Source organism: Gnatocerus cornutus, chromosome 9, assembly GCF_029298725.1.
Source record: "Gnatocerus cornutus isolate USDA-ARS CGAHR chromosome 9, icGnaCorn1.1, whole genome shotgun sequence".
NCBI classification, from domain to species: domain Eukaryota; kingdom Metazoa; phylum Arthropoda; class Insecta; order Coleoptera; family Tenebrionidae; genus Gnatocerus; species Gnatocerus cornutus.
The window spans coordinates 1,234,355-1,252,996 of record NC_142241.1 but is presented as its reverse complement, the minus strand read 5'-3'; the positions used below and the strand labels follow the sequence as shown (position 1 = coordinate 1,252,996).

Here is an 18,642-nt window from a genome sequence, read left to right as displayed (position 1 = left end):
CACTTTCTAAGTTTTGAATGGGTAAAAATGCGTTTTGAACAAAAAATTGTACGATGAATTGACTTAACCTGTAAGTTTGTGACAGCTTGTGCTATGGATACATTCTATTCCAGAAACATTTTTTCCTAACTCCCCAAGTACATTCCGAATTTTTCCAACTAGCGGCGGTTAAATCGTAAGTGGCGTGGAAACAAAGCATTTTCCGTCATATCTTCTATGTCATTGCGTTACTCTAAGGGGCAAAAATTACATTTCTTTACTGAAATTTCGTTACTGAAACGTAAAATGCGCTGCCCTTGTACACAAGGCAAAAAAAAGTTTCAGATTACTTGATGCATATTTTTTCTATTTTTTTTGTACAATCCGTGAATACTAAGTGTACTTTTTTCTTATCACAAGCGATTACAGCCTAGCTTGACGTCATACTCGTTTTAAATACCAGAACTTCTGAAATAACACGTTAGACGTCAACATGAGGTTCTTAATTGTTCTGTCCATATTTTACATGCTTTGTGCGACTGTATTTAGTATCGTTTGTCCACCAGATCCCTGTAAATCCGTCAAGTGTGATCCGGCTCCAAAATGTGAAGGACCACATGAAGTACTGGGTCCTGGAGGATTCTGTGGTTGTTGTGAACAATGCGTTCACTTACTTCGTAAGTTATTGTAAATATACAGGATGTCTTAAAATACTTATCCACCACTATACAGGGTCCGACAACACTTGTGCCCACCCCCAAAATCGTCTTTAATTTTCAAGATAAAATTTTGAAAATTTGCATACGCTCGCAGTTGACAAAGCTCTTGAAACTGACGCAAAAATTTGTTTTTTTTCACTGATAGTTTTGCCGTCGCGACGCCTTAAAAATGTAATTTTTAGTTAATTGTGCGGGTTTGTGACATCAACTCCTAATTTATTTTGTTTTCAATATAAATGTGTTTAAAATATCTTAGTTGTGATGTTTGATTCAATGCAAATTGTCTTCAAAATTTGAGAAAAAAATGCTGCTTTATCAAGTTAGTTTCCAATTTTATTACGTCAAAATTGGGAACTACGTTTCCACCCATCTGTCAACATCTTGTGTCACAAATGACATCTATCTTTTGACTCGCTTTAGATTGTAACAAAAGTCTTACTTGGTGAAATTGTCGCTTTGTCGATGTTAATTGACGATTTCTCTTGTTCATAAAGTGCAACATGTTGATCAAAATTAACCTTTATAAGAGTGAATGAAGTGACTTGTGAAATTTTGGTGTAAACGTAGTTTGCCGCTGCGCTGTCATAGTTTTGAAAACTGACTTGATAAAACAGCGTTTTTTTCGCAAATTTTAAACACAATTTGCATTAGATTTAAAGTAAAAACTCAGATATTTGTATCACAGTTATGTTGAAAAAAAATTGAATCCGCGAAAATTTCCGCAAAAACTCAAAAATCGCTAAAAATTATACTTCTTAAGCGTCGCGACGCCAACCAAACCGTAATAAAAAACAAATTTTTGCGTCAGCTTCTAGAGCTTTGTCAACTATGAGCGTATGCAAATTTTTAAAATTTTATCTTAATTCCTTAATTTGCCACTTACTTCAAATAGTCAACAATTTTACAGTTTTTTAATTAGAGATCACATACGAATTGTTGGAATAGTTGGAACATTTCTTACTTTGATATAGAATTCATGTTACCAAAAATCGGCACATTTTCTCTTGTTATATTTTTTTTATAGAAGCCGGGTACACTATACACATGTCATAATATAAGTAATTTGGGTTGCGAACATAACTGACCCATTTGGTAGATGAACATACTGTATACACACATAGACATTATATTTACTTACCTGTTAAATTAGATGTAAATATTTATTATTTATAATTTGTTATTTATAGAGTTGAATGAGTCCTGTTTTCTTACTGTCGGAAGACCAAGTCCACCAAGTGCTCGCTGTGACAAAGGATTGGAATGCAAAGATAATAAATGTCAGAAGATTTCTAACTAAAATGCATGACAACTGAAAATTATGTGCAAAACACTTTTTAATAAAAATAAAGTTCTTGGGCTGCGTTACCCTTATCCACTTTGTAAAATGCGAAACATTCAAAGCAGAAAATCCTGAAGTTTATTATTATTATTTTTATTATTATATTATCTTATCATCCAAAAAATACCCATTACAATTTAATATCTAACATCGACAACGAATAAAATTATTATTACTTTTAAACTTTCTTTCTCTGTATATTAATACGTTGCTAAGTTTCATTTGGATCATCAGCAGAAGTTCCAAATAAAGTAATTTTTCGTTATAATGCAGAACCTAAAACAAAGAAGAATTTAGAGGTATTTTTCATTACTTAAAATACTCACTTTAAGTTCAAGAAGCTATCCTTTCTTGCAGTATATAAACGTTTTTGTTCTTCAGCTCATGTGCCAACTCTAGAGCTGTTTTTCCATTTGCATCTCTAGCATTGAAATAAATACCGTTCTCAAATAAAAAATTGATTACTTTTGTATTTTTATACAATGATTTTGCAGCAAAATGCAAGGGGGTTTGACTGTATTTATCCAAGCAGTTAATATCCGCTCCCTTTTGAACTAAAGTTTGGACAGTCCAAATTTTTCCATTAAAACATGCAAGATGTACTGGAGTCACCCCATCGCAATCTTTAACATTTGGATCAAAACCATGTTTTAATAACAATTCTACTATTGCTTTGTGTCCGCTTGAAGAAGCCAAATGTAATGCAGTTTCACCTTGATTATTCCGAATGTTTCCATCAGCACCTTTTTCAAGTAAATACGTGCAAATTTTCAGGTTGTTATTGACGCATGCATGAAGTAAAGGCGTCGAATTGCTATGATCGCACCAATCGATGTCTAGTTTTTCTAGTAACAGGTCAATTAGGTCTGTACTTGAATTGTCTTCGAAAGTTGCGTAATGTAATGCTGTTTGATTCTTGTCATTTGTACCAGTTATTTGAGCACCGTTTGTTATTAGCAGCCTTACCATTTGAAGGTCGCCACATTTACAAGCCAAGTGAAGAGCCGTTTCACCTTCATTGTTTGGGACATTAATATCGATATGTCCATCCACCAGAAACTTTACGAGTTCTTGATTCTCATTTGCGCATGCGTAATGCAAAGCAGTGCACCCATTTTTACCTTTAAAAGTTACATCACTGCCTCGTTCCAGCAAAAGTTGGGTTAATTTTGTACCCTCATCTAGGCCCCATGAAACATAATGTAACGAATTGCAACCGTCTCCATCCAAAGCATTTATATCAGCTCCTCTGTTAAGCAACTCTTGAACAAGTTCGATCACCCCTTCTTCACAAGCAAAATGTAAAGGAGTGTTTTTATCTTTATTTGGAAGATTAGCATCTGCGCCTTTGCGTAGCAATAAATTGACGATTTTTGCATTTGAGTTCTCGTCGGATAAAGCTGTAAGCAAAGGAGTGTTGTCAAAATCGTCCAAAGCATTGACTTTTGCTCCATTACAAATCAAAACTTCCACATTTGCATAATTCCCAACTTCGCAGGCACGATGTAACGCGGTTTCTCCACTGCGATTTCTTACATTTACGTCAAAGCCTTTGTTTATCAACAATCTGATGATTTTCTCATTATCTTGCTCCGACAACGAAGCGTAATGTAAACCGTTGTCTTCGTCTTTATCAACGATGTTAAAACAATCACGAGTTTCAAGAAAGTTCTTCACTTTCTCGAAGTCCCCCGTATTGCAACCTTGAAGAAACGTCGACGTCTCTTCTGAGTTTTTAGCTCCATATTTTAACAAAAGTTGTTCAAGTTCTTCGTGGTTATTAGCAATGGCTTCAGCTAACGGTGTTACATCAAATATATTCTTGTGGTTAATATCTACTTCATGCTCTATTAATAATCTGATTATATTTTCGTCCACTTCTTCGTTATCCACAAGATAGAAATACGCATTTTGCGAATCATTATCTAACGCAAAGAGATCAGCGCCATTATCAACTAGGATCTCTAGTAGTTCGTAGTCACAATTTGCACACGCCAAGTGTAAAACTGTCGCACCTGAAGAATTTTTCGCATTGATGTTGGCATCGTTGGAGAGCAACAACCTAGTTAAATCCGTATTTGGGTCTTCCTCATCCACGGCGTGGTGTAACACCGTTCTACCCATTTTGTCTGGAATATTCACGTCCGCATCATTGTAAAGTAACAATTTTGTGCCTTCCAAGTTATTTTCTGTACACGCTATATGTAAAGCTGTCCTTCCGTTTTTATCTTGCGCGTTAATATCAATATGACACAACAAACGTTGAATTAACTGATTGTCGAATTCATTAATGAACTTTACCACGTAGTGTAAGAGAGTTTGATTATCCTGATCAACGATTGTTAAATCAATATCGTAATTTAAAACAGTTTGGAGGTTATATAGAGATTTTAATTGGCACGCCAGATGAAAAGGTGTTAATTCATCCGAATTTTTGTCATTCACATCTAGGTGGTGTTCTTCTATTAACCATCGTATTACAAAAGAATTGGGATGCCTTGCTGCAGAATGCAACGCAGTTTCGCTCTTGAGGTTTCGAATTTTTGGATTCGCTCCTCTTTGAAGTAATAACATCGAATTTGGTAGAGAGCCATGTAGACAAGCCAAGTGTAAAGCTGTATGTCCATTGTTATCTTGAGCATCTAAATTCAGTTCTTTGTCTAAAAGTAAATTTATTACGTCTAGATTCCATCCGACATTCCTCGCAGAATAGTGTAGAGCACTTTGGCTAGTATTGTCCAAATGCTGATGGTCTGCTCCATTTTCAAGCAGTGTCTCTACCGCCTCGAAATTACCATTTTTGCAAGCGAGTTGAAAAGCACTTGTTCCTTGTTTATTTGTTAAATTTATGTCTAAAGTGGACGCACTAATTACGGATTTTACTTGCTTGATATCTAACGGTTGTGCTACCAAGCGGTGTAACACTGTGTCTCCATTAGAACATCTAGCTCCACTATCTGATAAAATCATTAGCATGTCTTGTATTCCAAGGCGACAAGAATGATCTAAAAGTGATAAAGAGTTCCAGAGTTCTTGGTTAGCATTAGCTCCTTTCTCAAGAAGTAACTTTGCAACAGCGACGTTTCCTTTTCTAGGAGTTGTATAGTCATCACCTTGACAGCCAAACACTGCTAGTGTCAGCAAAAATTGTCCATCAACCAACTGTTGGTTTATAAGTGTGGAATTTTCTTGAACCAAGTGAGTTAATAGATTTTCGTATCCAAATTTGGCAGCATAGTATGCTATTGTGTCCACCTGGTAGACAGAATAGAGAGCATTCTTCATTTCTTCAAACTTATGGTTTTTCTCCAAGAATTTTTCGAAAGGATACAAGCAGTTGGATTTGAGAGCATAAGTTATCACATCAAACTTAAATAAACCATCGTCAATCTCAGTTAAAGTTGTATCTTCCTGTGCAACAATGTCTATGATTTCCAACCATTGTGCATTTTCTCTTCTTTCAAAGGTTTGCTCCATCACGTTCTCGGGATACTTCATTCCATAGGAAGATGCCAAGTGTAAAGCTGTCCGACCACATTTGTCTTTAATGTGAAGCTCGTCTTTGTGCCGTCTGACATGTTCAACACTTTTGTAAATCACAGCCAAATGTAGAGGATTATCTTCAGCCATCATCAAATCGAACATGAGTCGTATATTTTCATATCGAGTAGAAAATATCTTCTCCTTCAGCAATGTAATTCTCTTTGTATTTCTTTTAAACCACACACAGACAAAAAATTCAGCGTACGTTTGATGGTTAAAAGTAACTTCGTCTTGTTCATTAACAGTGACAATTCCATACCTGTCTCCATTTCTTTTTAAATCGTCCAAAAATTCCTCGGTATCGTCGTCCAAGTAAAGCTTTTCGCGGTCTGATCTGTCTAAGCAACTGTCCAAAGCAAGTCTCTCATACTCCTTCAAGATCCTGGTTCTGCTTGAACGAAGATGATATAGTAGATCCTCAGAGACGACCTTTTTAAAGTAATTTTCAAGTTGGCCTTGAAAATAATGTTCGTACATCCGAGTTAACACGAACATGTTCTTCTGGTGGAGACTTTTGTAAATTTCTGGTTTAGATAAGAACATTTCGGTTATAATATGCAGCTGTAGCGGAACTCCCAGTAAATCTTGACTGTTGTTAAGATCGGTGCTACTAAAAATCGCAGCGATAATGTTTTCTGTCTGTTCAGCATTGAAAGTCGTGAGTTTCTCGGTAATAAATCTTCTTTGTTGTTTTTGATCCAAAGGTTTTATTTTGGCTGGAATGACGTGCAGTGTGTCAGTTATTTGTTGTCGCAAATTTTCTCTTGACGAAACCCAAACGTACACTCCGTCATCCAAAATCTTTTTGACAAATCTCAAAACAAGTGGTACAAAGCTGCTGTCCATTTCATCCAAACCATCAAGAAACAAGTGTATTTTCTTGGTTTTCCAAAGGATGGTTTTTATTTTTGCAGTTAGAGCATCTTCGGATTTATCTAACGAAATGAAATACTTCCAAGTTGCTGCAAAATTTGGATTGGTTGCAAAAAACGCATTGCAATTTATCAGATTGACGTGGATGATCCAATTTTCTTTTGGTGTGTAGTTGTGGCTTAAGAGTTTCATGATTCTTGATTTTCCCATTCCAGGTGATGCACAGAATACTTTGAGAAAACCATGACAATACTCAAAAACGTTGTTTTCAGAAATAAACATTTCTTCGAATTTAGGGCTCTGACTTCCTTTTTGGAGTAGGAGAACGCATTTGTCGTTATCGAGTTCTTCCAGTAAGTAGACATTAGAGTGACCTAGTCTAACCATCTTTTCAAACTCAGCATATGTGCACTTCCGGTTGGATGAAAGAAGAATACAACTTCCGGTCTCATTCTTTAATGTTTGGTAATTGGACAGTTCCTTGATTTTCGTATTTGAAATTTCTCCTAATTTTGCTTGAAATTGATGACTGCAGTTGATGATGACAACGGCATCTACGGCGTGGTGCAAAAGACTCGTGATGTTTTTGATATTTATTAGAGTGACGGAAATATTTCTTGGGATGTGTAAGTCGCAAAACTTTTCCATTGCTTTCCCAATCAGTAAATGGTCAAGCTGAGTCATTTTGAGTAAGTCTGATACTTTTAGATGTTCGGCTATATCTTGGTCGATAAAATCTTGCAAACAAATCTTAGATTTTCCTTGAAGTGAAACATAGAATTCCTTGATGACGCGGTATTCTTGATCGCTACATTTGTTAGTCAAATCCAATAAGTTTTCAAAAACCTTCCACTCTTTGAAATCACATCTTTTACATTTCCCCAACAAAATTATCATCTTCCTATCAATTTTTCTTTTGAGCAGTTTTAACACAGTCTTGATGAGGTCTTCGTTTTCTTCTTCGACTTTTAAAATCAACGGACCTTTATTCAAGTGCCACACAATTAATGTCTGTTGTTGTTCAGTCAATGGTGGACTCGTTTGTAGCAACGTTGTTATCAATTCCAAGTCGCAGTCTTCTTGAATTTCAGTCCACATGTTTCGAACAACCGTCTCTTCAGTTGGGTCTACTATCGTCAGTTCAAATTCCATTATCGCTTTCTTCAGTATATCGGTTTTGGTGTTGACACTCTGATCAGAAAGAGTTTTAATGTATGACGATAAACTAAATTCTGTCAATTTGGCAAGAACTAAATGTTTTGTCAACGCGAAATTTTCGCTCCACCAGTGTTCCATAAACTGAACAAACAAAGAATAGATATCACATCTGTTGATAAAGATCGCGTCCAATTTTTCTCGAATTTGTTTTTTAAGAGATTCGATGTCCAATTGATTTGAAAAAAAATAAAACTGTTGGCAAGTCTTTTCTATTTCTATTTGTTCATCGGTTTTGTCTTGATTGTTTACGTCTTCTTTTACTCGGAATTGAAACATTCTTCGAGGATGTTCTGTATTGGCTAGTAGCACTTGGTCTTTTCCACCCTTACACTCCTCTGCCAGAAGTGAAGGATATTTTTTGAAAGACAAAACTGTGCCATCTTCAATGCTAGTTGGTCTGTTGGTGTATAAAATAAATATAGTGTTGTGATCTTTTCCAAATGCCTGAATCGACTTGAAATAATATGGTAGGAAAAATCGACTTTTGATTTCTTTATTGCCACATTTATAACTTCCTTTTGTCAACATGTCATTTGTGACTTGTTCTTTGTCAAGTTTGTGTTTTAGTTGACACAGAAATGTTTTTCTTTCACCATTTTTAAAATCCACCTTAATTTCGATGTCATCTAATTTATCGCATGTTTGGTCGTTGTTTGTTATCATTTGAAAGTCATCAACATCGTCATCAGTGATAAACTTCAGAACATGAAGAGCTGCAGTTAAGTATTCATAGCCTTTACCAAGGTCAATCACTCCTTTTCTTTTCACATAGGTTTCCATAATCTACAAAATAATTTTGCAATATATTTAAAGTGGCAATATAAAAATGTACTCACGTCGATGTCGTTCCTAATACTCTTTTTTGAATTTTTCACAAAAACAGTTTTTCAATGCGACAGATCAAAAAGTATAATCTTCTTGATAGAAGCGTTGTGTCAAAACATCTCCCCCTTTCATCCATTATTTCTAAAAAAAAAAAAAATCAATTTCGAATGTTAAAAAATGAATTTGATAAATGAAAATGGCTATTTTTACGTATTCCACACCAAATCGACTACTTTTGACCCCGACCTTTTTTAAGTTTTTCATCTTTTTCTACCCGATGAAAAACAGTTCTCAGATTTTTTTCAAATTTTTCTACTCAATCCAACAAAAGTTATGAATTTTTATGGATACTTCAGTAAAGTTTATAGTATTTTCTTTATTTACATGTGTAATATCGGCAAGTGTAGCTTTAGAATTTGTATGAACTAAGTTTCTTGTTAAGTTTGTATGTATCAACAATATCTTTATATTTCTATTTTAAAAATGATTCATAAATCAATAGTTATTTCTGGTGTAAGTGGGTTATTTTAGAGACTACAAGAAGTATAGTTAACTTACAAGACTTGATTGTATTAATATGACATATTGGATAAAATGTATTAAAAAAATATCTAAAGCAACATAAAATTTTGTAACATAATTGATAGAACATAAATATTAAATATAATCTTGCAGACAAAAGAGTTTCATCTATTTCCGTTTCTTTTGACGGATTTTTAAAGTAACTTAATTTTGTATATTTGTAACGAATACGAGTTTTAATTTTTATTAAATATTTATTTCTATGATGTAATCCATTAGTCAATTATGAAAGTTTATTTTAAAAAAGCGTTAAGATTTTCATAACAATAAATTTAGAATTTATAAAAAAATACATGCACATTTGATTCAGATTTTAAAACTTGCAAAGTCCTAATATTAGTTAATTAATAATTTTTTATCTCGAATACTATTAAACCTAATCAGTTTTTTATTTAATTTTTTTTTACCATCTGTATTGCTTTCGGCACCCTCCCTTGCCCTATGAGCACACCTGTAATGGACATACCCAAGTCGTCTTTAATTTGAAAGGTAAAAATTTGCTCCAGAATTCTACGCTAAAATTTGTTTTTATCATATTCGCAAAGGAGAGTCCCAAATCTACAAAATCATCAATTTTTATCAAGATTCAATGGCTGAATTGCAAGAAAACAGCAGAAATCTGCACGAAATCATCAAATTGTCTAGAGAAATCCGCTTATTTCGATGCTAAACGACGATTTCTTGCTGATTTTCGCCGTTTTCTGGCTTGAATTCGCAAAGAAGAGCTCGAAATCTACAAAATAATCAATTTTTATCAACATTCAACGGCTGAATTGCAAGAAAACAGCAGAAATCTGCACGAAATCATCAAATTTCTTGAAGAAATTCGCTTATTTCGATGCAAAACGACGATTTCTTGCTGATTTTCGTCGTTTTCTGGCTTGAATTCGCAAAGAAGAGCTCGAAATCTACAAAATCATCAATTTTTATCAAGCTTCAATGGCCGAATTGCAAGAAAACAGCAGAAATCTGCACGAAATCATCAAATTTCTTGAAGAAATTTGCTTATTTCGATGCAAAACGACGATTTCTTGCTCGAAGAGCTCGAAATGTACAAAATTTTTAAAATTTTAATTTAATTCGTATTTTTTAAAATTTAACGGAACAGTTGACACCAAATTTTTACAACTCAGTTTATTAATTCATGTAAAGGTCAATTTTGATTATTTGGGGCGTGTGCAAACGAGAAATGAGATATTTTAACAAGTATTTGTTTAAAAAAATTAATTATGCACTGCGCGACAAATTCAAATTAATTTTGAGTACTTTTTTTGTGTTGTGTTTTGTGATCTAAACAAGGTGCCTTCACCTCAAACATTTCAAATCATCAACCATTTTTTGTTATGTCACTTTGAAGAATAGGTAAACAAACATACCAAAGAGCTTGCTTTTTCAGGTTTATTTAAAATATTAAAGTAGTTATGGTTATAAAGATTCAAAATATATCAGAGAAAATAAAAGTTTAAAAAGAAAATGATGAAAATGTATGCAAATCATAATTGGTTTGCCAACTTTGATACGAATTTTTACACTCACAAAGTGTAATAGTTTTCGAGAAAGGATAAACAATTATCAGCCAATCCTGAAAGCTTATTTTAGAGGTGGAGTAAAGGCCATCCCAATTTCCTAGGCAACGAGTCTGACCAATGAACGACAATGTGTCCATAGTTACCGATTTTTAAATTCTGTTCAGCTTCCGGATTGGCTACCGTTTTTTTGTTTAAACTCGATTATTTTTTGAGCTAGAAGTGTATACAGGCTGTTCCAGAACTCGCGCTCCAGAAAGCAAGGGAGGGTACTGTAGTAAATCTTGTTACCATTGGAATTACTATAGTAATAAGAGTCTTGTTAATAACATTTAAAATTAAAACATCTCATCCCTTCATGGCCCATTAATTTATAATATTTTGGTGACCCCGACGTGATTACAAGAATACAAATCTTTGTTAATATAAGCTCGAGGATTCCAATGTGCATTTGTGTAAAAAAATTTTGTCCCCCCCATAATTTTTTTTAATTGTGAAACAAAATTAGGAATATCATAACTATTAAAATTCTGAGTTTCCAAAAATTTTATGGTAGTCTCAAGCCAGATCCATATAAAATTTCTGAAGGAGAAACTTGTATTTGGTGATTATTTGAAGATCTTAAACTTATCAAAATCCATGGAAGCTTTTTAATCCAAAAAGAAATGCCACAAGACCTGATTGCTTGTTTAAGAGTTCTATGAAACATTTCACTAATTCCCTGACTTTGAGGATGTTGAATACTACTTTTAATATGTTTAACACCTAATTAATTAAGAAAGTCTTCCCAAATACGCGATAAAAATATTGTATCATGATCTGTAGTAATTATTTTTGGAACTCCATATCGTGAAATCCAAGAATTTGTAATTGCTGATATAACAGATTCAGCATTTGCAATTTTAAGTGGAATTGCTTCTGGCCACCTTGAAAATCTATCTATAATAGGTAAAACATATTGATAACCGTCACAAAGAGGAAGGTGAACAATATCTAAATGAATTTGTTCAAATCTACAATCTGGTTCTCTAATAGCTTGAAATGGTAAAAATGAATGTTTTGTTATTTTACTTCTTTGACAGTTATCACAAGATTTGACCCATTTTTTATATCGTTTTGCACGTTTGACCAAAGATAACGTCTACAAATTAAAAGTTGAGAAGATCTTATGCTTGGATGAGCTAAACTATAAATTTTATCAAAAATTAAAAATCTAAACTGTCGAGGAATATATGATCTTAACAAATTATTACTTTTATCAACCCATAACATTATATCATTTTCAATATTTATTTGGACAAAATCAAAATTTGGGGATTCTAACAAAGTTTTAAGTTCATCATCGTTATTTTGAGCAAGCGCTATTTCTTTAAAATCAATGTTTATTGAGTCATTAAAAAGACAAGTTCTTGTTAATACATCTGCAGGAATATTAGTTTCTCCTTTAATATGTTGAATATCAGTTGTAAAAACAGAAATGTATTCTAAATGTCTGAAATCACGAGGTAAATAAATTTCCGATGATTTTTTAATAGCACTACATAAAGGTTTATGATCTGTAAAAATAGTAAACTTTTGACCTTCAATCCAATATCTAAATGTTTTAATACTAAAGTAAATTGCTAATAATTCTCTCGAAAAAACACTATATTTTTGTTCCGTACTAGAAAGTGATTTACCGTAAAAAGCTAAAGGTTCCCAATGTCCTTCATAAAATTGTTGTAAAACACCTGCAATACAAGTTGAGGAGGAATCACATGCAATTGAAATTTTCGAATTATTTCTTGGGTGAGCTAAATATGTTACTTTTGCAAGGGCATTTTTAGCTTTTTGTAATAATAGAAATAGAATAATTAAATTGTAATGTAATAGAGTTAGTTAACTTTGAAATATTACCATAGTTACTTTTCACTTTTGTCAATAGATTTTCTAAATAAAAGCAAACGTTTTGCGCCCTTTTAAATCTTTGATTATTACAGTACCGACAGCAATACAGATGGCAAATGTGACCTTGAACTGGCGCCTACTTCGACCACATGTCTTGAGGTCAAATAAATTTAATGTCTAGTGATTCATGAAAAACTAACATATGCGGGTGCATCGAATTTATTTTCTACTAACTACACAAAAAATAGTAAAATAGATAAGATAATCAAATGGGAACAATACACGAATAAACCAGGAAAACATCAACAACAGAAAACCAAAACTCGATTTTGACAACTAACATTACGCTGTCTCCTGATGAAACTAGAATATTTAAAACATCCAATACAATGATCAATACAATTTCTCTCAGACGTTATGATAAGGAGAAGATTTCGCGTACTTATTTGTTAAAGATGCACAATATTTTACTAAAATCATCGATAGAATTAAAATTCACTTACCGTGATTTTGTAGGTAAATGTCCAGATATCCCCTTTTTGATTCATTATTACAGCCAAATAAAATCAACGCTACTAAATATACGGTAATGTGGTAGAAGAAATTATTGCGACAGCTGATAGAAGTGAGCGGTTAACTTAACATATCTAATCTCTGGGTGGTGACCATGGAAGCGTATGACGATCTCTCCCAAAATAAACGTTGTTTATCTGAGGACTCCTATCTACTGGTTATGTTAGAAGGTATAAGATTGGTTGCATAACAACGATACTGCTTGTAAACTTACACACTTGTATTTTTAGTCTCTCTAACATCTACTGCCGCCGAACGATTAAAAATCGACGGAGTCGTAATAATAGTAGATTACATACCGAGGTGGGAAGTTCATGATTCCTCTCGAGAGAAAAAGTTTGTCACCGAGGCGTCAGCCGAGGTGGACAATTTCTCGAGAGATAGGAATCGAACTTCTACCGAGGTTTGTATACTATTTTATTCACAATCATATTAAAAAAAATAATAAAGAAAGTTAAAAGTCCAATATTGTTAAACGTTTATTAGCTTCCAAAAACTGTTACCAAATTACTTTCGCCCATGCTCTACATTGGAAATGACTCAATTTGTGACAGTTGTGGAGCTTTACGACAAATTTAAGAGGATTTATGTATTGAAAACAATCACGAACAGGTCTTTGGGTGTTCCTGTACTCGTTTATGTTCAATTCAATGGATAAATCTTCTCAAATTTGCCGTGGAGCTCCACAATTTTCACAAATTATGACCTTGAAATGCGGTATTCAAAATAAATGAGGAGTATAATGCATTCACGATCTTTTTAGACCAGAGTAGGCCATGTTTTTTTTCTTTTTGTTGGCTACAATGACTGACAGAGGTAGTTTTTTTACTGTCACATCTGACATGTGTCTTTCATGCATGCAAGTTTGCCACTTTTCTGATACCGGAAAAATTGTGTGTTTCCTTTTAATCGTGAAAGTAACAGTTTAAAGGCATTATCTTCAAAATATTCCAATAAAATGCCTAAAGTGATTTCGTTTTCGAACAAAAAATGTGCTACTTGCAGTTTCGAAAAGATCGCCCTGATTTAAGACTGGAACAAATGATCTGAAGTGTTACAAATATCGTAGACGTTTGTTTTCAAAATATTTTTAGGTGCGGCGTGCAACCGTTTCCAAAGTTCTGGGCACCAAAGATAAAAACTTTTGGCTGCTAAGCGGCAACAATTAGAATTTTATGCCGAGAAAACAACACTTTTCAAAATTATTAAGTCTATGAGTTACAAACACAGAGAAGTGAACGATCACAAGACTTTATGTAAACAAAAACACTTCAAATTCTAAATTGCTGCACTTTTAGTTAACGAAATTTGCCAAAGTTTGCTTTTAGTGTGAGATTCCATTACATAAAACCCTGGGTCAAATGCTAATTCGATCAAATAAACTTTTTTAAGGTTTTATGACTAGAATCAAGACCTGGCAGAAGTGCTTCCTGAGAATGGTAAACTTTTTGCCATTGGAATATACCAGCAGTAATGTCTTCCATTATGATTAATATTGCATTTGTTGAAAAATAATTTCAAAATTTTAGATAAAAATTCAGTAAAATTATCAAGTTCTGAATGTTCGGTCCAAACTGGCAACAGAGGAAAGGTTTCAGACACAATTCATAACCAAAAAAAGGTGACAACTCCAATCGACAGAACGAATGTCAATCATTTTTAGGAAACTTTAGCTCACAAAGGTTGACTACCAACCAAGTTACTAGATTTCCATGGCTTGTCGCGGTCTAAAAAGATCGTGAATGCATTATAAGTAGTTTAACTTGGTTCAACCTCCTACCAAAGTCGCTACTGTCAATTCATAAAGTTTTAGGTTAAGAATTTTTGATTTCAATACAACTTTATTATTATAAATATCTTGAATAGTAAGATGAACAATATATTTAACCAACGAAACTTAAAACTCACAAGTTAAATTATATTAGAGGAAACACCGTTAATGTTGAATGTGAACGAAGAGTGATCATAACCTGCAACATACAGTGTCAGACCTTGTTTCAGTTGTTCACTTGAAAAGTTAAACTCCTGCAGTCAAACGAGACGCGGTTGTTTCTCCTCTTAAAATGTGGACATTCTTCTCATTTTTTGTAAAATTCTCCGGAAAATGTACTATTTTTAAACGGTATAGAAGCTTCAGCATCCATTTCACACACTTTTTGAAATCAACTTCGACGCCAAATGACAAGATAGAAATGTCAAATTTAGTAACGCGGCCTACTTCATTTATCAAAATCTAGTTATCTGGCATTTGAAGGTCGGGAAATGGTCACTTCCCAGCGAGTTGGGAAGTGAATTACCGTAGTAACAGCTCACTTTCCACCTTACGAAAAGTTAGAAAATGAACAATTGTTGACTGATTGTGAATAAAATTCTATACTCGTCGCGTCTATTTTATTTATATGTTGTACTTTTGCATAAGAATCCTTGCCTGTTAGATACTTGGTATTTATGCAATTTTTTTATACAGAGTATCAACAAATATTTGTCCATCAAATGATGATCTGTGATTAAACAATGAATTCGCGCTTCCTGATTTTTAAGTGTAAGTTACGCATACATACCGAAAACATACCTTGATGGTCAAAGAGATCCTGTATTAAAAATAAATCGAACTCAATTAAATAAATCAATCTCCGCTAATGATTTAAATAAGTGCCGAGGCAAAAAAAAACCGCTACCGTACATATTGTGTGTGTCTCTCGACTTAATGGTCATAGTTTTGTCCCCACGAAACCGACGTACAGCGAGGTTCCAGAAAACACAGGAATCGAACCCCGAGTTTTAAAAATTTATTTCGCGAAAACTAAACGACCGAAGAGGACGAAAACCGGCCACTTTGTTAGTTTGGAAACTCGTCGATTTTTCTAGTGGGGCAAAAGGAGCGAGAATGGTACAGTTCGGGAGGAGATAATTTTGAAAGTATATACGTACACGCTCGAACTCGAACATCTCAACTTTAGAGTGAGGGTTACCCTACACGTTTTAGTATAGAGTTAATTTTCATGTTTATTTATATTATAAATAAAAATTGGTCCTGACATTTCACTATTTCTTGTTACCTAGACAACTTTAAAGCTTTAGTGTCTTAAAGACCCCTTTTTGCACGCTTTTGCGTGTTTTCATTTAAGGTTATGATGCAGGTATAATAAAAAAGAAATTGTAAAGACGGTTCGCCTGATCTAAATTGATAAAGGTATCGGAAGTAACTTCTCATGTTGCAATGATAAAATATCAAACTTGCGAAATTTATTTATCACAAAACAAACACACATGACTAATCTGGTGAGACGTCTGTATTGGCTTCCAACCACGTAACAAAGCTACTAACTCTGCTGAAACCCATCGGATACCCTGAAGGACAATTTTGCAACCCAAACGACGAAATGCCAATAAGAGTATTACTAAATATTAACGGACCACCTGCATCTCCTCCACAAATGGTACCACCACCTGCATTAGCACACAAAACCGAGTCAGTAAGAGAACCGAAAGTTTCTTCACATTCATTGTTATCAATAATTAGCGCATCTATGTACATAAGAACTTCAGAAACGCTGTTGTCTTCCGCGTTGGTCAACCCCCAACCACTAGCTCGTCCAAATTCTCCCGTGAAATTATTTTCAGTTGATGGTAACTTCACTGGCTTGATAGATGAAGACGTGACCACGTTTTCTGGGAGACTAATAACGCCAATGTCGTTTTCTATTGTAGTCCTATTGTACTTTTCATGGATGATAAACGCTTGACTAACTTTTTCCAATTGGGATGATTCGGATTCGAGGATTTTATGGGCTCCCAAAGTCACATACGCCTGATGGGCTCTACAAAAACAATATTTTTAGTGTTCTGACTGTTCTGAACCTACCCCTCAATGCAATGTGCAGCCGTTACAACATATTTTTCCGAAATGAGCGAGCCTCCACAGTACCATCCTTCAGTTTTGCTATAAATTTCAAGAAATGTCTGCCACGGAATTGAATGAGGTGCAACCTCTTGTCCTCCGATGATTCTCGGTCTGTGGAAAATGACAGGTTTGATAGGTTCTTTGAACAAATTGCGGTTCTTCAAAGGTCGCACCTGTTGGAAATGTGATAATTTGGGGGATTTTTCGTTGATTTTACCTTTGGAGCAGCTGATGTCAGGGAGATAAGTACAAAGATAACCGCGACGAGTTTCATGTTTGAACTGTTGTCAGTTGAGAGTGTGCAGTACTTCTTATATGAGACTTTGAAATTTTTATCTAATTTCGAAAGTCGGTCAAGTGTTTGTCTAAAAGATGAAAGTATTTTAAAATTACGTGATCATATTGAAACTGAATAAACAATTTTTGAGAATGTGGATTTAATGCCCTTTGACGGTATTCACATTTTCGAAAAATTCCTTGAAGTGTTCAAAACATGAATAGGTTTTGACTTCTTGACAAATTTAAAATATACAGAAAACGTTGAATTTTTTAGTTTAGTGCCTTATTGAATATACAGGTGTCCCAGATGTCGTGACCCAGATAAAAAAGGCTTATGGAGACAACAACTCTGAACCAAAATTTCAACAACAATTGTAAACTTTGCAGCAACATTCAGCAATGCCTTCAGAACTAATAGTTTCATTAACTAAATAATAAGTCATGAAATTAATTGACTGTATGCCACAAAGAACACTGACTATTATCAGTATTCAAGAAGATAAAACACTGTCAAAACCAACTATGAAACCCAAGATAAAAATGACAGGAATTCTCACTATTAGAGATCAATATGTAAAAAAAATTATTTAAAAAAAAATAAAATTTTAAATTTTACATAAATTTGGCGACGCAGTGTATATCTAATTTTTTTTTTAAAACATTAATTAAAATAAAACTAAAATACGTAAATTTCATTAAAAAAAAATAACAAACTTTTGGTGTACCCTATCAAAGGGGTGAAAATCACCCCAAAAAATGAAAAACAGAAGATTACTAACAAAAAGACAAAACAGAGTGAATATTTTGGGACAAATAAAGTTTTTCTTCATACGAAAACCATTTTTTTGTGGTTGCAGTGAATAGTATAAATTTGCATTTCGAAGGACAGGTAGTTGCTTTTACTTATTTAGTTGATTTTTTCTTTTCATTTTTGCAAGACACGTAAAGCGCATTGCATTTTTGAACGCCTCTGTTTCGTTTTCGTTGGCCCACCTGTATATACTTGGCGCTAAAACGCGTTCTTTTCTTCCATGGGGTTTTGCAACATTTTTTTAATACTCTTTAAACAACAGCAACTGATATTTTAGATGCTGGGTGTAATAAACTGACGCAATAATTTGTTTTTTACCACTGATAGTTTTGGCGTCGCGACGGCTTAAGAATGCAATTTTTAGCTAACACCCAGCTGTTCTTTTTAGATTGTAACAAATGTCTTACTTGGTAAAATTGTCGCTTTGTCCATGTTCATTAACGATTCCTGGTGTCAAAAAAGTGCAATATGCCCCAGTTAATCAAAATTGACAAAATTGAAGAGAATGAAGTGACTTGTGAAAATTGGGTGTAAACGTAGTTTGCCACTGCGCCGTCATAATATTGAAAACTTGATAAAACAGC

At 33.9% G+C, this 18,642-nt stretch overlaps 2 protein-coding genes and 1 long non-coding RNA gene across 4 annotated transcripts; 1 reads left to right on the top strand and 2 right to left on the bottom strand.

The window, feature by feature from the left end:
* The first annotated feature begins 446 nt into the window (after positions 1–446).
* LOC148167683 (uncharacterized) lies at positions 447–2,069 on the top strand. Its single transcript, XR_015770713.1, has 2 exons — positions 447–656; positions 1,886–2,069. It is a non-coding gene; the product is annotated as an uncharacterized LOC148167683 (long non-coding RNA).
* Positions 2,070–2,114: 45 nt separating this feature from the next.
* On the bottom strand, positions 2,115–13,224 carry LOC148167682 (uncharacterized). The gene is made up of 4 exons (XM_088045068.1): positions 12,995–13,224; positions 8,508–8,637; positions 2,364–8,454; positions 2,115–2,313 (listed from the first exon to the last, which is right to left on the bottom strand). The coding sequence occupies exon 3, from the start codon at positions 8,449–8,451 to the stop codon at positions 2,371–2,373; it is 6,081 nt and encodes a 2,026-aa protein (XP_087901194.1). The 5' UTR covers positions 8,452–8,454; positions 8,508–8,637; positions 12,995–13,224; the 3' UTR covers positions 2,115–2,313; positions 2,364–2,370.
* Positions 13,225–16,279: 3,055 nt separating this feature from the next.
* LOC148167681 (chymotrypsin-like) lies at positions 16,280–17,291 on the bottom strand. Of its 2 annotated transcripts, none has more exons than XM_088045515.1 (3): positions 17,186–17,291; positions 16,930–17,141; positions 16,280–16,885 (listed from the first exon to the last, which is right to left on the bottom strand). In XM_088045515.1, the coding sequence occupies exons 1-3, from the start codon at positions 17,240–17,242 to the stop codon at positions 16,339–16,341; spliced, it is 816 nt and encodes a 271-aa protein (XP_087901641.1). In that variant the 5' UTR covers positions 17,243–17,291; the 3' UTR covers positions 16,280–16,338. The 2 variants fall into 2 exon arrangements, with proteins under 2 accessions (XP_087901641.1, XP_087901642.1); XM_088045516.1 differs by having other exon boundaries at positions 16,930–17,079; positions 17,142–17,263.
* Positions 17,292–18,642: the final 1,351 nt, after the last annotated feature.